Raw genomic sequence first — 15,420 nt, forward strand, 5'->3', positions numbered from 1 at the left:
AATTAAGACTTGACTTGGATTTCTCTTGACCAGGTGTCTGTTATCTAATCAAGTTGCTGGACTGGAGTTGCCGTAGACGTCTCGAAACACTTGAGACTTGATTTGGTCTTTTTGTTAATTATTTGAGACTTGGTGCTGCCTCTAGTTACTCTCATCAAGCAAAAAGCCAAGTAAAGAACAAGATCTTGTGGCTGTCTTATTGGTTGGGCTTCAAGCACGCACCTGTGACAGCACCAATACAAACAATTCATATCTGGCATCTTCACAGGCTCATTTTATGTTTTCCCAGTGGTTTAGTGTGAAAACAAGATCTTGATGATATTTAATTGCTACATTTATCAGTAATTACTGAGTGAAAAACACTCTTTTCTATATAAACAGGAGCTTCTTGCTTTGTTTATACATTATTTAACAGTTTTTCCTTTTTCACGTTTCCTACTTCAGCAAATGACACATGCTTGAACCAAGTGCATTCATTATGACTCAGCATGGTGCACTAAGGCCTGCATATATTAATGCTGGATTCATGATTAATATTTAACACATCCAGGAGCATTTTGCACTATTTACATCTCATAAGAAACACAAGTGCAACTCCCAAGCGTATTAGACACATTAAGCAGACGTTTTATTGAACTTTGCTTCTTGGACATAGATATTTAAAACCAGTCAACAGAAGTCACTCCAACAGAAAATTAGACATTCCACAGGAAGCACCGCCCTTTATTTTTCCAAGAACTTTTGGCACAAGCAACAAGAAAAGATCGTGTCGGGAAAGTGTGGGTGTGTTTCTGACAGGTCAATGAATCTATAAAGGGAAGAGAGCATTCGAAAATATCAATGAGGAAACAGGTTGCACGGCACACTCTGCCACACTTGGAGATCATGAATCGATTGAAGCCTAAGGTTCACGATACACAAACTCTGCTTTAGGCTATGGCAACATTTGGCAGGGGTGTTTGTTGGCTAACTTAACCCACTGCTTTATGTTCTCTGTGTAGTTAGAACTGTGAGTTTTCCACTGTGAGTTTGCAAGTCTTTGCTCTTGTTTTCATTTTTTTAATCCATGATGGAAGCTGCAAAACACAACATCATCAAAGTCCTCAACCCCTGCAAGCGAAGAAAGACCGAGATGCAGTCCTGACATATGAGTCTGGATGTCTCTGCTCTTAATTGTGTTTCTTTAGCATATGCATGATTAATAAACTGTATATTATATATAAATATAATACACACGTCTGTTAAAGCGACTACAAGAAATCACAAAATTTAATATCTGACAGAAATAAATGTATTGACCTATAATTTGTTGTCTCGGTTATGTTACAAAGACAATCTCACATTGTATATAGTGTATATATTTATGGTATGCTGCATACACACACAGTTCATTTCCCTGGGTTCCCTAACAGAAGTCTAAACTTTGTCTCCTGCTGTATCCTCGTCGTTTGAGTCTCTGTTGATGCGTGAGGTGATGCTCATGGTTTCCAAGAATAGTTGTAAAATTCCTGTTCACGCGCGTGTGTGTGTGTGTGTGTGTGTAAATTGATTAGCATCAGATCCAAAATGATTTGCAAGCAATTTCTCTCAGCAAAGAGATTTTGGTGTTTACGATGTCCTTTTAGCCGTTTCCTGTTCCTGGTCTGATGGAGGTGACCTTTGTGCTCTGTAAACTAAAGAAATGACTTCAATCCATGTGGAAGGAGCAGGAGCTGTAAAGCCTTCACTCTGGTGTGGATACAATGAAGCATCACTGAAGTAGTATATGGTTTTTAGTCTCATTTATTTCCTCTTCTGGGTCCATGATATAGCGATACTGGTCCTTTGTGTTTTACCCAGACACTGACACTCAGGAGAAGAGAGTCTTTGGTCACTGAAGGTGAGAGTGGCGTGACAAAAAGCACCTCTTGTCTTGAGTCTTGTGAACCGCCTCTTTCCTACACAATCCCCTCACTGCGCTTGCTCCTCCACACCACCAGCGCCGTCATGAGAAGGGTGACCAGGATGGGCACGACAATAAACGGACCCAGGATGCGGTTGGGAGGGTCCATGGGAAGCCGTCCGGTCAGAGAGCAGTCGTGAAAGTAGTGCCTGTGGACCCGGATGAAGAACTCATCCACCAGCCGGTTGGGCCAGAAGCAGTCCATCTTCAGCGCTACCAAGTACGTGCAGTTTGTCAGCTCCTCGTAGAGCCTGCAGAACAAAACAAAAAAAGAGAAGGCAGCAAAGTGAGACGCAGAACAAACTCGCTATACACTTACCCAACAGGAAGTGTCGCTACATCCTGTCAACACTCAAACTTCAATCATGAACTTCAGGCAAAAGCAGATCCCGATCATCGGTAGCCAAGCTAGCGCCCAGTTTTCTTGCTAACGTGATAGCTGATGCATGTAGATTTTATTGGCTGTGTCAAGTTAATTCGTTTAACTAACAGCAGCTGTCACCAGGTTTTATAAAGAATGAGAAGGAAAAAAACGGATGGCATGGCTTTGCGGTGGTTAGCACCATCGCTTCACAGCAAGAAGGCCCAGACTCCAGTCTGGGGTCTCTCTGTGCCTGCCTGAGTACTCCTTCCTCCCACAATTCCTCCCAGTTAAAGAGTCACCAGTTAACCAAAATCCATACACAGTCAGGTTAATTCTGGGTTAACTGGCGATTCTAAATCACCCTACGACAGCTGGATGAAGCTCCAGCCCTCTTTTGGATAAGTGGAAGAAAATGGATGGATGGAGAAGAAAAATCAAACTTTTATATTAGAATGTTTTTAATGAAAATGATTTATTAATATTGACTACTATAATTTACTTTGTGATTCAAATGAATTTTCTATAGTTGATTTAATCCAGTATGTTTCATTCATAATCATTTGTGCAAGGCCTGGAGACATCTGAGGATGGCGATGCCCTCAGCGAGGAGACAGGATGGCTAGACAGCCCAGACTGATAGTTAAGAGTGTTTCTACTCAGGAGTGACTCGGGGACATTTCTAGGGTAGAAGGAGGTTGTCATATCAAGTACAAAGCTGTTCTGTCTCTTTGTGCAAGCAGCCGTACTGACGCAGCCGGCCTCCCCACATCTTTGTGGAAATAAAGGAGCCCGTTAAACTTGAAAACAGCACTGCGCTGGTTCTGTGCGGGCTGCTCTGATTCCAAATCCATTACGCTTCTGAAACCACATCTAGGACCACCTTCCACACTGTGGGGAATTTACACAGATAAGATGTGCTGGTTTCTGTGCCAGGCATTTTACAAGATAACCTTCAACCCCCCCCCAAGCTAATGGAATTATCCAATGGCATGCTAGCACTCAGGAGAGCCTCCTGTCAGAAGCTGGTTTGGGGAACATCTTTACAGGTGCGGCTTGTGTTAGTGCAGAAAAATATGACTGATCATTTTTTTTCTTACAATCAGAAAAATAGAAAGCACAGGCTAACATCTTTAAATGTTCCTGTCTACTTCTATCACTTTAGCATGTAATAAAATATAAAAACAACCTCTTACTGTATTTAGTCTCGGGAGTCAGGTCTCCTGTAGTTACTTCATTCATGTGTCTTTGTGCTTCCTGTTTAATTATTGCACTTCCTGTTTTACTTTGAAAGTCGCATTTAGTTTAGCTTCCCTTGTCTCATCTTCTGTGATTTGGTCCAGCTGTGTGTGAGACGCTGTCCAGTGTCAGTCTGTTCTTCCTGCCTCGGTTTTTTCTACATGTTTTGGTTTTATCAAATCAAATCAAATCAAATCACTTTTATTGTCACATCACATGTGCAGGCACACTGGCACAGCACATGCGAGTGAAATTCTTGTGTGCGAGCCCCACAAGCAACAGAGATGTGCAAACACAACAACACAATTTCCTGGTCACAATTTTATTTATACTTCTCAGTTTCCCTTTTTGTGTTTTGCCTTTTACCATCAGCCACAATAAACAGCTCGCTTTTAATGCTCCACCTGCTCCACCTTTGACCCCTCAGCGCTGTGAAAAAGCCAAACTGTGTGGCTTTATCTCATAAAGTAACTTTTTCCACTCATATATGAACCAAACCATAATATTTTTGTTTGCATGTACGCGCTTCAGCAGGCTGCTAAATGCAGCTCTCGGTGTAATTTCTGTTAGGCACCATTTCATTTGATCATAAAATCTTATGCAACAGAGAAAAGAGTGATTCAGCCTGTGTGTCAGGAGGCCATTTGGCTGCTATACACACTGCACTTTGAAAGTAAATGGTATACTATTTCAGTTTCAGCACTATCTAAACTCGGCATACAGGCTGTGACATTTCAAACTGCTCTAATAGGGTAAGTGCAAGGTAAGTTTTGCAAGGTGCTTTGAACGCATTTATGCTTCTATTGCAGATTAAATGTTTTCCAACTCAAAAGGAAGAAAAGGTTATTATCTTGTGTCCACGGGAGCAGCTTAGGAGCCTCTGTTTTCTTGTAGGACTGACCAAAACTGCAGTTCCCTAGATGACCACTTGAGGCTGACTACAAAGTTAAAGTCTGTGAGGTCAAAGTTAAAATATCTCCATGTCCCCTTTAATCACAACTATACATCAATTTCAATTGTATTTTGAACCATATTAAGATTGTACTAAGATATGCGTTGTATATTGACATGGGCAACTTTCTCTCAATATATATTACTTTTGTGCAATATCTGTAAAAAAAACTGTCACAGAGTGACGCTGAAAAGCTAGTTCATGCATTTATTACTTCCAGGCTGGACGACTGTAATTCATTATTATCAGGATGTCCTAAAAACTCACTGAAAAGCCTTCAGCTAATCCAAAATGCTGCAGCAAGAGTCCTGACAGGGACTAGAAAGAGAGAGCATATTTCTCCTGTTTTGGCTTCCTGTTAAATCCAGAATTCAAAATCCTGCTCCTCACATACAAGGTCTTAAATAATCAGGCCCCATCTTATCTTAATGACCTTGTAGTACCATATCACCCTATTAGAGCACTTCGCTCTCACACTGCAGGCCTACTTGTTGTTCCTAGAGTATTTAAAAGTAGAATGGGAGGCAGAGCCTTCAGTTTTCAGGCCCCTCTTCTGTGGAACCAGCTTCCAGTTTGGATTCAGGAGACAGACACTATCTCTACTTTCAAGATTAGGCTTCAAACTTTCCTTTTTGCTAAAGCATATAGTTAGGGCTGGACCAGGTGACCCTGAATCCTCCCTTAGTTATGCTACAATAGGCGTAGGCTGCTGGGGGACTCCCATGATGCACTGTTTCTCCTGCACTCACTGTGTATTTATACACCTGTCTGCATTTAACCATTAGTTAATATTAATCTCTGTCTCTCTTCCACAGCATGTCTTCTATCCTGTCTTCCTTCTCTCACCCTAACCGGTCGCAGCAGATGGCCCCGCCCCTCCCTGAGCCTGGTTCTGCTGGAGGTTTCTTCCTGTTAAAAGGGAGTTTTTCCTTCCCACTGTCACCAAAGTGCTTGCTCACAGGGGCTGTTCGATTCTGTATTTTTGTGGGATCTTTACAGTATAAAGTGCCTTAAGGCAACTGCTGCTATATAAATAAAATTGAATTTAACTGAACTGAACTGCTCACCTGTGTCTCAGGTGTTGATCATTCTTAATGCGATTATATAGCAAACATTATGGATTACCTTTTGGTTCATTGTAATAACAGTCAGTCCAAGAAGTACTGTGAGTTTCTTTCCTTTCAGTGACTGCAACTTTTGTATTTTCCTTATACATTAACACTAGTTAGCGGGCTCCTAACCTAGCTTGCTTTTACTTTCCCTCTAACCTTTTTTGGTAAATTTTGGTGACCAACCCTGGTCTGCTTTAAATAAGGCTTATGTGTGAGTTCAACATGGAAGATGTGCAATCTCTCATCTTTCTCCTTCCTTGGTGTTCAGCTGCTAATCTTTTCTTTACATCACTTTCATTTTCTTGCCCACTTTCTGCGAGCTAATCAGCCTGTGTGCTTTAACTCTCAGTGCTCCTCCGTCAGTCTGTACCTCCTCCTCATCTCCACCTCACCTGCTCACTCAGAGCTCCATCCAAGCCTCCATCTTCATCTTCACCACCACTGCTGGGATTCTGTTCTGCTGGGTCATCAGAGTGTAATTAGCAAGTAGCCTAATTTAATTCTCAATAAATCATATTCAGTTAGTAAACAGTATTCTTAAGAGTAGTCTAAGTACGGAGACACCGAGCTGAGGGCCTCTCGTCCTGGTCCTTGCTTACAGTGAATCACACATTTAAATTCAACCCAGAAACATAAGCTCCAAAATATGCATGTAAGAGTTTTGTTTTCAACACAGAGCTTAACCAATGTGAGGGTATCGAGTTTACTCAGAAAATTAAGAAACACAAAAATAGTCCGCTTCCTCGAATTCAATTTTCCATTTCAGCATATATCCCAGGACTGAGAGGAGAAGGTTTACAGAGATGGTTTGCCTCATTTAAACAAAGAATTAAGATAGCTTCATGCAAGGCTTGCTATTACAAACAGTAACGAAGCCTCTCGCTCTTGCTGCTATTTAAAAACCGCTTCACAATTGGCACTAATCACATGCTAAACTTGTACAGGCGGCATTTTTCTTTAAAGGTTAAAGTATTCTCTGAAGTCAAACGTGGGGAGGTGGATAAAAGAGAGAATGGAGTTCAGAAAAGGTTGTCACGTTTTATTTGTTGTTGTCTAAGACAAACAGATGATGAGACCGGAGCTTTAGTCGACATGCCTATCAGCAAAAACTGAATTTGTTAATATTGTCATTTAGTTTCTGTAACAACAAATTTCAAACACGGTTTTCCGAGGCAGAGAAATCAGCTTATGTAGGTTATCGACAACCTTTAATTCTTTGTGACGCCTCGAGCACGCGCACCCTCCGCAGCACTGCCACAAGCACAATCCTGCAGATACGACTTTGCTTCCTTTGCCAAACGTTACGCAACTTTTTAACCTCCCTACACATCGGTAAGGGGTTTATGTGGAACACAAACGAAGCACTGCACATCTAGATATTTCACTTTGATCCGCGCTGTGTAGGTGTTGGTGTGTTGGTGTATAAAACAAGCCAGTTGTTTAGTTCATCAGCATAAATTAAAGTATGCATGGTCAAACCTCAAGTGGTTTTTTAAATTCATTTGATCCATTTGGATCCCCTGAATGTGTGAGACAGAGAGAGAGACAGACGATGTGTCCAATCTCACTCATAACAAAAGGGTGTGAGATTGGAAAAATATGTCTAAATGTACAATAATTTCACAGCTTGTGCTTATGTAACCTGCTTCGGTATGCAGAATCGTATTCTCTGAAACATCCCGCCACCGACCATCTGTGAACCACATGCAGGGAAAGGTGGAGAAAAGGCGAAGGACACAAGATGCAGACGGAGGGTCAGGCTGTTAAACCATGAGGGCGGCTGAATTAGACACGACTCTGCTGTTTCAACTAGTTTGATCCGCTGACAGAAGAGCAGTGTGAATAAATAAAACCAAAGATGATGAATAAGTAAAAAAAAACAACACACAGACGCTGCTCCGGCTCAAAACTGGTCCTTTATTCTGCTGACTGGAATACGAGGAGTCGGGCTGGCAAAATGTCCAGGTACAGCAGCAGATTGATGGGGCGTTTATGAAAAAATAATGGCGCACTGCACGCTTGTATTTTGTGAGGGACTCTGCTGTCATGTTGAGTTATTCACAGTAACTGGAACAACAAACATCGTTATCTCGACCATGGAAGTCATGCTGTCAGTGGAAAATTAATTATTAGCTGAGGAGACTTGTTGGTGGTGCAGATCTAGATGGATTATTAAAAACGAAATAGTGACAAAATAATGACACACAATCCAGGGAAAACCTCCCCTCAGTCTCACAGCGTGCATGAGGTAAGGGGAGGGGTGATGCTTCCTGCAGAAACGCTCTTTTATTCTCTGCTGACTTTCTTTTTTTTATTATCTCAAACTGAAAATGTCACTTGGGAAATCCAGTTAAAGTAAAAAATATACCCTTGGTTTCCTGTATAATGTTGCACTCCCCATGACCTCCGAGTTATATTATATTTAGGAGTAGTTTATATTTAGTGGCATTAAACCACTCTATGAAATTACAATCAGAGTGGCGAGGGTCCCTGGAGTCTCGCTGCTGTTAGTTCAGGTCGACTGTAACCACGCATGAAAGAAATGCAGCTCCGTTTTTCATGTCTGAAGCGAGTCCGGCCGGCAGTAGGTGTGTCGGCACAGCGGGGAGAAAAATAACTGAATCTGGCTAAACCTTGGCTGCAAATCAACTTGCTTCTCATCACCGAGCCACATGATGAATGGCTCGGCCAATCAAATCTGTAGAAAGGCACTTCCCTGGTATTACTTTGCAATGGGAATGCCATATTCTTTCTGCTTAAATTGCAATCATCACGACAAAAGATATAGCCTAATAACTGCTGAAGAAAATATTATGAAACCCTGTGCAGTGTTCAGCCCTTAAACTATAACAGGAAGTATCAGCCCACACCGCTGCAGCTGTATTAAAACGATGACACATCTCTCATGTGAAAGTTGACTCCTCACGAACAATTTTATAAACTCTAAAGAAAGCTGAATGCAGCTTTCTCACCACCGCAGGATTTGGGACATTTGTCTTAATGCTTGATGCTCCTCCTGATGCAGCTCTGAAGGGATTTTGTCTCCTGGGAATGAACTGAGGATCAGTCACTTGTCAAAATCACTGCACTAAGAAATCATACATTTTTTTAGCACTAAATTATCCAAACATGATCAATGGACACTTTGTTGCCATGCAGCATATCTAAAAAGCCAATCAGATGGCAGCAACTAGGCATGGTGAAGATCAGAATAGGAAAGAAGGTGATTTAATGAGCAGCAGACCAGTTGCCACTCCTGTCAGCGAGGGTCTGGAAACTGAGGCTGCAGTTTGGACCTGCTCACATAAATCGGACATCACAGGTTTGGAAATGTGTTTCTTGGTCTGATTCTGATGGTAGGATCATAATTTGGTGTAAACAGCATGAATGGATCCATCCAGCAGATGTTCAGGCTGTTGGTGTTGGTGTAATAGTGTGGGGAATCTTTTCTTGGCACTCTTTGGGCCTCTTAGTACCAACTGAGCATCATTCAGACTCCACCTCCTGCTTCCAGCAGGACGACGCACCAAGTCACAAAGCTAAAATCAACACAAACTACTTGAACGTTGAGTTCACTGCACTCAAATGGGCTCCACAGTCACCAGATCCCAATCCATTCAAGGCCCTTTGTGATGTGGTGGATAAAGAGATTCGCATTGTGGGCGTGCAGCTGACGAATCTGCAGCATCACGTCAGTGTGAACCAAAATCTCTGAACCATGTGCCACAAAGAATTAATGCAGTTCTAAAGGGAAAACAGTGTACCTAATATAGTGTCTGGCGATTCAAATGAGACACCGTTCTGACTCCTGCCCTTATACATCCCTTGCTAATCACATTATGAAAGTATTCAGATGTCGCTTGTGGGCAAAGATGTTAATAAAGTCAAGAATGAGTTTCTCTCTGCTCATCAGAGTCAGGCCGTTACTACGTTTTTAATTATTTATATTCAGAGAGTGTTTATCATCTGTTTCACTTCCATTTTGTGGAGACGAGTTAGTCGACCGGCAGAGATGCCGTTGTGTTGTGAGGAGATCAAACAAAAAGAGCACGCTGCTGTAACAGTCTTGATCAACAGCGCCACGGTCACATCTGATGAGATATAAGAGATCCCTTGAAGAAAAACTGGGATGACAAGCATCAAAGAGCTAGAGCTGAAGCTGAGGACGGGGAAATTAAAGGTTTTACACACAGATACAAATCTATGAGGACCTCAAACTGTATAATCTCGGGAAAGGAGTCAGCTGTCAACCAGAAAAACCTCCTCATCACTCACACTCATTGTTGAAAATATTCCTGCTATGAATTCTTGGAGATATTGTCTTAGAGAAAAACGGAAGAAATCCATCCAAACCAAAGAAATCCAAAGAAAACAAGTCAAACACTCTACAAGGACATCTGACAAAAAGTCCTACTTTTTCTTCCTACTTTGTTATTTTGTGGACCTCCAGCGTCTTTCTTCCTCCTCTGTGTGTAATTTCTTTCCCTCCCAAGAGGAAAAGTGATAAATATTTAGCAACGTTTGAAAGGTGTGCTTTGTTCTGGTAGTGCAGTGTTTTCTGTTGCTTTTGGCACCTGAAATGCGCACATGCCGTCACATGGTTTCTCCCTCAGATTATATATGTTTTTCACTTTTCTTTTCTCTCACCCGTCGTATACATTTCAAATCAAACATCATATCATGGGGTGAACAGATGGAGCTTTGAGTGTGTGAGGATGTTTATTTTTGACATGTGTGTGTGTGCATTTGTGTGTGCGTGTGTAGATAGAATCGCTGCATTTGTGTTTGTACTTGTGTATGTTTTCTGCTCAAGTATAAATTACTCTGTCAGCTCTGTTTGCGTGAAAGTCTGTGAGTTAACATTTGCATGCGTGCGTGTGTGTGTAGTATGTTTATAAATCTTTGTGGGGACCAAACGTTGGACGTTTACTACACTTGTGGGGACCAACAGCTGTTATGGGGACAAAATCCCCGTCCTCACCAGTGTAAAGGCATTTATGTGACTCCAAATGTGGTTTTAGTGTCAGGGTTACAGTTACGTTATGGTTAGGTTTAGGGTAAGGGTCAGGGTTAGGAATGAATCTTTGATGGTTAGGGTAAGCGGCTAGGGAAAGCAATATGTCAATGAGATGTCCCCACAAGGATATGAATACACACATGTGTGTGTGCAGAGGTTCAGACATCACTGCTGGATTTGGACACATAAACAAAGTCAGATGCTACGAAGTGGTCATTGCACTCTGTGAAGTCAAGATACAAAAACCCAAAGAATTATTGCAAACAAGCATGAAACCTGCCGATGGTGCATGTGTTCATACACAGCTTACGCCTCAGGTCCAGTTCAACACTGCATTACAGTGAAGTTAAGCTAAAACACACACATGCAGTATAACCTGGGATTAAAGTGGATGTTTGGGATTGTTTGCTTTTTCAGTGGCAGTTACTGTACGTCCTGCGTTCCACACAGCTCACCAAACATCATCAAACACAGTTTTGTGCAGTTTGACCCCCAAAAATATAAAAAGCTAATCAAAGCTTCAGTTACTGCATTCACAGACTGGACATTTAACCCTTTAAAGGCTGAAATATGATATATAATTATATTTTAAATCTACAAATTAAACGTCAGCTGATTGCAGCCTGTACACAAAGAGACAAATCTACTAAAGCGCACAACAAAAATGATGTGTTTAGTGAACCTTCTGACAAGTTTTTAAAATAATATTAATTTGCAAATATGAGTTTAATTTGTATTGCTTATAAATGTGCAATTATTTAGGTTTTGCACAGTAGGTCAGGGTCAATTTAAGCAGATGATGTTCTTTTCTAACGCGTGCTAAATTCCACCTTTTCATTTGGACAGAAGCCAAAACGGGTCACATAACATCTGCCTACATGCAGAATATTCCAGGAAGTATTTGGTTAAATCCACAAAGTAAACGTCAGCTGATCGCACAAACAAATCTACTAAAGCTCACAACAAAAATGATGACATGAGTGAGTCATTTTCTTACACTACACTGCTCTGTCGTCCTTCGGGGTTCCCCCATCTGCCGAGTGCTGCTGAAAATCCTGAATATATCAATATGAAACAGGTTGGGATGGAGAGACACAAGTTCAGAAACAAGATAAATAAAATATATATATATATAAAATTAATACTCTGCACCACTTCCAGATTCTGTCTTTGTATAGTTCCATATGTGTGCTCACTCATATGGATTTAATCCACTCCTCAGAGGCTTTTTTTCAGCTAAATAAACCTGCAGCCATTGTTCACATGTTATAAATTTGCCGTTGGGTTTAGTTTCCGGCAACGTTGCCTAATAAGTAGTCTTGTGATGGGAGGAAGCATCAGAGTTAACACAAAGTGTCAGAAGTCAAATTGGTATTCCAAGCTGAGAGAAGATTTCTCGACACTGAATCAAGACTAGATTGAAGGTTTCTAGGAGGGCAGTGCATGTAATCAAAGCACGTTCAGGCAGGTCAAAACTGAGCACACTGTTCAATACATCAGGCGTTGTTCACAGAAAGATAGAAAGTAACTTCACCACAGATGCAGAACTTATAAAAAACAAAGGAAACAAAAGTCAATCAGCAAAAGATCTGTGAGGAGACGTTTGGTTTGATGTGAGTCTCTGTAAATAAGGATTCTTACTGAAATCAGATCATGTCTCAAAACTCTGAAAGAACTACTTATTTAAACTAAATAAGCTCAAGGTGGCTATCAGATTTCCGTCTTATGGAGGCACTTTGATGATGCTGGGATAACAAATCTCAAGTATATGCTATCAATAAATCAATTTGTAATTACACATATTTACTAGTGAGTATGGAAAGAACTTGAAAATTAGTTACTTTGTTCCTTTGAATAATAGTCTGCAATAGACTGGTGTCTACTCCAGGTGGGTCCAGCCTCCTGTGACCAGCAATCCATCCATTTTATTGTCATAAACTTCTAGATGTCCACATAAAGGTGTGTAGTGATGGTTTATCTTCAGGGAAAGATCGATGTATTGCACTAAGGCCCAGTGCTTCCTCCAGCTTCCTTGCTGTGGATCTACAATTTCACTTTTCCACTCCTGTCACTCACATTTGCCTAAACCCACATGTGGCCGGCGCAACTATGAAATGTGAAAACTATGGACCATAACAAGCTGACTCTTACAGTCCATAGCTCACAGTGAAAAAATACAATACTATGCTTGAGAGCACGCTGTAACGTATTTGCAGTAATGACACAGATAGAGGTGAAGACTTCCTGTCATATAACTGCAATCTGATTTCTTTTTTACCTGCTTTTGTCGCAGGAGCAACAAAGGTAGCAGCAGGTGACCACAGTGAGTACATCAAAGCTTTTCTCCTTATAATGAGGCACAAACTTGTAAAGGCAGACGTGTTATTTATGATACCGTTAGAATGCAGATGAAAAACGTGGCAAATTAATTGATGGGCTGTATAAACAGGCATGGTGTGTTTGTGTTTGCTTATCTGAAAAGATAGTGTATCACTGAACAGCGCTATAACGACAGAACAGAGAGAATGAGAAGCAACGGTGCACAACAGCGGGAGGAAAATATTCTCATCTTTAATTCCTTTCCAGCTTCAGCAGAAACCCGGTGGGACCAGTGAATCGTCAAAGTGAATGTTTGCAGTATTGATGTGAAGGCACAGAACAAGAAGACGGCTCAATTAAAGCAGAAAACACCTTTTGTTGTGTGCTCCTCTAAGGGCTTCTATATATGCACATTATTAGCTTACACTATATTGGCATCTGCACACAGTGCAGTCCTAAGAACTCCTGAAATTACATTTCGAACTAAGCGAAGAAAAAGATTATAAAGATGCTGACTTAGAGCAACAATGGGAGAGAAAATGAAATTCTACGTGGGGTTTTTTTCGGATTGCAAAGATTTCTTCTTCTCACAGCAAGATTTCTTTCTTCTTTTTTTACAGTGTGGATATGATGTGGTTTGACTTTTTTTCTTTATGGAAAATAAATCAGAGCTTAACAAAATGTAACTGGAGTTTTCTTCCTAAATTACAGTCTGCATAAATGATGCTACTGACAGGCTGCTTCCTGTTCTGTCCGTGTTTGTGTCCAGCTATCACATATCAGGCTAATGCGAATGAAAAACCACCCTTACTGAGGCAAGTATTCGAATCATCGTCCTAACGCTATTAAAGATTTATTGCATAACAGCTGCAATCATGCAGCAACGCAGCCACTGCTGGACGTTATCCAGTCATTAGAGTTATGAAAACATAAGCAATCCATTTCTAATCACCAAGTAATCAGCTGTTTAATCACACAGGTCCACAGAGAGGGAACTTCAGTAAGCTTTCCACACTACTGAGCTCACTAGATTTATCTGGCCCGGGTTTGTGCATAAACCAATATGAACTCAGCTCACCCACAAAAGGGTTTTTAAATTATTACAGACGGCTTACGAACATGCATGACTGACTGACCAAAATATCCTCTAACAAAAACACAGGCGGAAAAATCTCGCAGAATCACAGATGATGGTTATTTTCAAACGTGTGCAGTCTGAAAATGTATTTAAGGTCAAAGGCAGAAAACATCAAATCATTCTTTGTATTCTAACCCTTTACTTGTGTCCAGCTGGATGCCGAGTTCAAATAATGGCTTTTTCACCTGACAAACAGGTAACTGTAGCTGAAATGACACACATCAGATTATTTAGTAATTTTTAAAAAAGTGTTTCAACCCAGCAACTACACCCAAAGGCCATGTTTGATTCTTATAACATATTTCTGTTTACAATTCTCGACCTGGAATGGCTTAAAATGAAGTTTCTTTCATTTGGGATCATTAGCTGTGTCGGTACAGAGAAATTAGCTCCAGCAATCCAAATATTGGCAAGAAATTTTTAATTGAGTGAAGAAAACCAAAGTAACGACAAGCCGTTATTTCTAGTGTGTAGCAAACAAAGTCCAGAAAAACCTTCACAAATGCGGAAGTGGAGAAGTTGATCAAAGCTCCAGAAACCAGTCGTTAAGGGAAGATCAGAGATTTTATGAAATACTGCTGCTAAGAACCAGCAGTGATGGAGACTGATAGGAATAAGAGAACTGCATGAGCCAAGAAAGAGAAAAACTGCCGGCACAATGCACTTTGCTCTCATGCTTTTTGTTTTGAGAGCTGTTTGTGCAGAGAACATCAACATACGGTATCTGCACGCATGGTTCCCAACGTGGGGGAGAGCCCTTCATCCCACGGCCGGACCACCGCAGCCACCTTACCCAAACCCCACTCACATGACTTTGGATGAATTCGACCACAAAGTGAAAGAAAAGCAGTCAACAAGTGCTCAGCATATGTGTCCTGTTAGACTGTCTGACAGGCCAATGCCAAGTGTGCAAAGCTGCTATCATCCTCTGAAGGATCTAGAACACAGTTTTTCATTGTTTCTGGTGCATTTTTCTTTAATGAACAAACAGAAACAAAAAGAATTCCCATTTTTCATCACTAGTATCATTTTACACAGCATTTAAAAACCGAATCATGTGATATAGCATGCTGTAAAAGTAAAAATGAATACCTGTAATGAAAGCATGAATCCAGGCTATAATGATTTCTAATGAATCACCAGAATTGGCCTTTTGGGATTCTTTAAATCAGTTCACCTTTGAGGATTTCTAATTATTTCCTTTTCACAGCAAATCAAGACTAAAACAGAGCAAAGCTTAAGTGGATTTCAGAGCGTTTATGGACTAAAGCTGGAGAAGTGTGTCTGTGCATGTGTCGGGAGCTAGAATAAGCTACTTCCATAATGAGCGCAGTAATGTA

At 40.9% G+C, this 15,420-nt stretch overlaps 1 protein-coding gene across 2 annotated transcripts in view; it reads right to left on the bottom strand.

The window, feature by feature from the left end:
* Positions 1-606: 606 nt before the first annotated feature.
* ramp1 (receptor activity modifying protein 1) overlaps positions 607-15,420 on the bottom strand; it is a 71,298-nt gene continuing 56,484 nt past the window's right edge. For both annotated transcript variants that reach the window (XM_085250000.1, XM_085249999.1), the window contains exon 3: positions 607-2,193. In XM_085250000.1, coding sequence (XP_085106126.1) covers positions 1,938-2,193 — 256 coding nt within the window. In that variant the 3' untranslated portion in view covers positions 607-1,937. The remainder of the gene's footprint in view (positions 2,194-15,420) is intronic.

This window comes from Mchenga conophoros, linkage group LG16 (genome assembly GCF_057382185.1).
Source record: "Mchenga conophoros isolate Kocher_MC1m ecotype Shallow Benthic linkage group LG16, M_conophoros_male_GT1.1, whole genome shotgun sequence".
Classification (NCBI taxonomy): Eukaryota; Metazoa; Chordata; class Actinopteri; order Cichliformes; family Cichlidae; genus Mchenga; species Mchenga conophoros.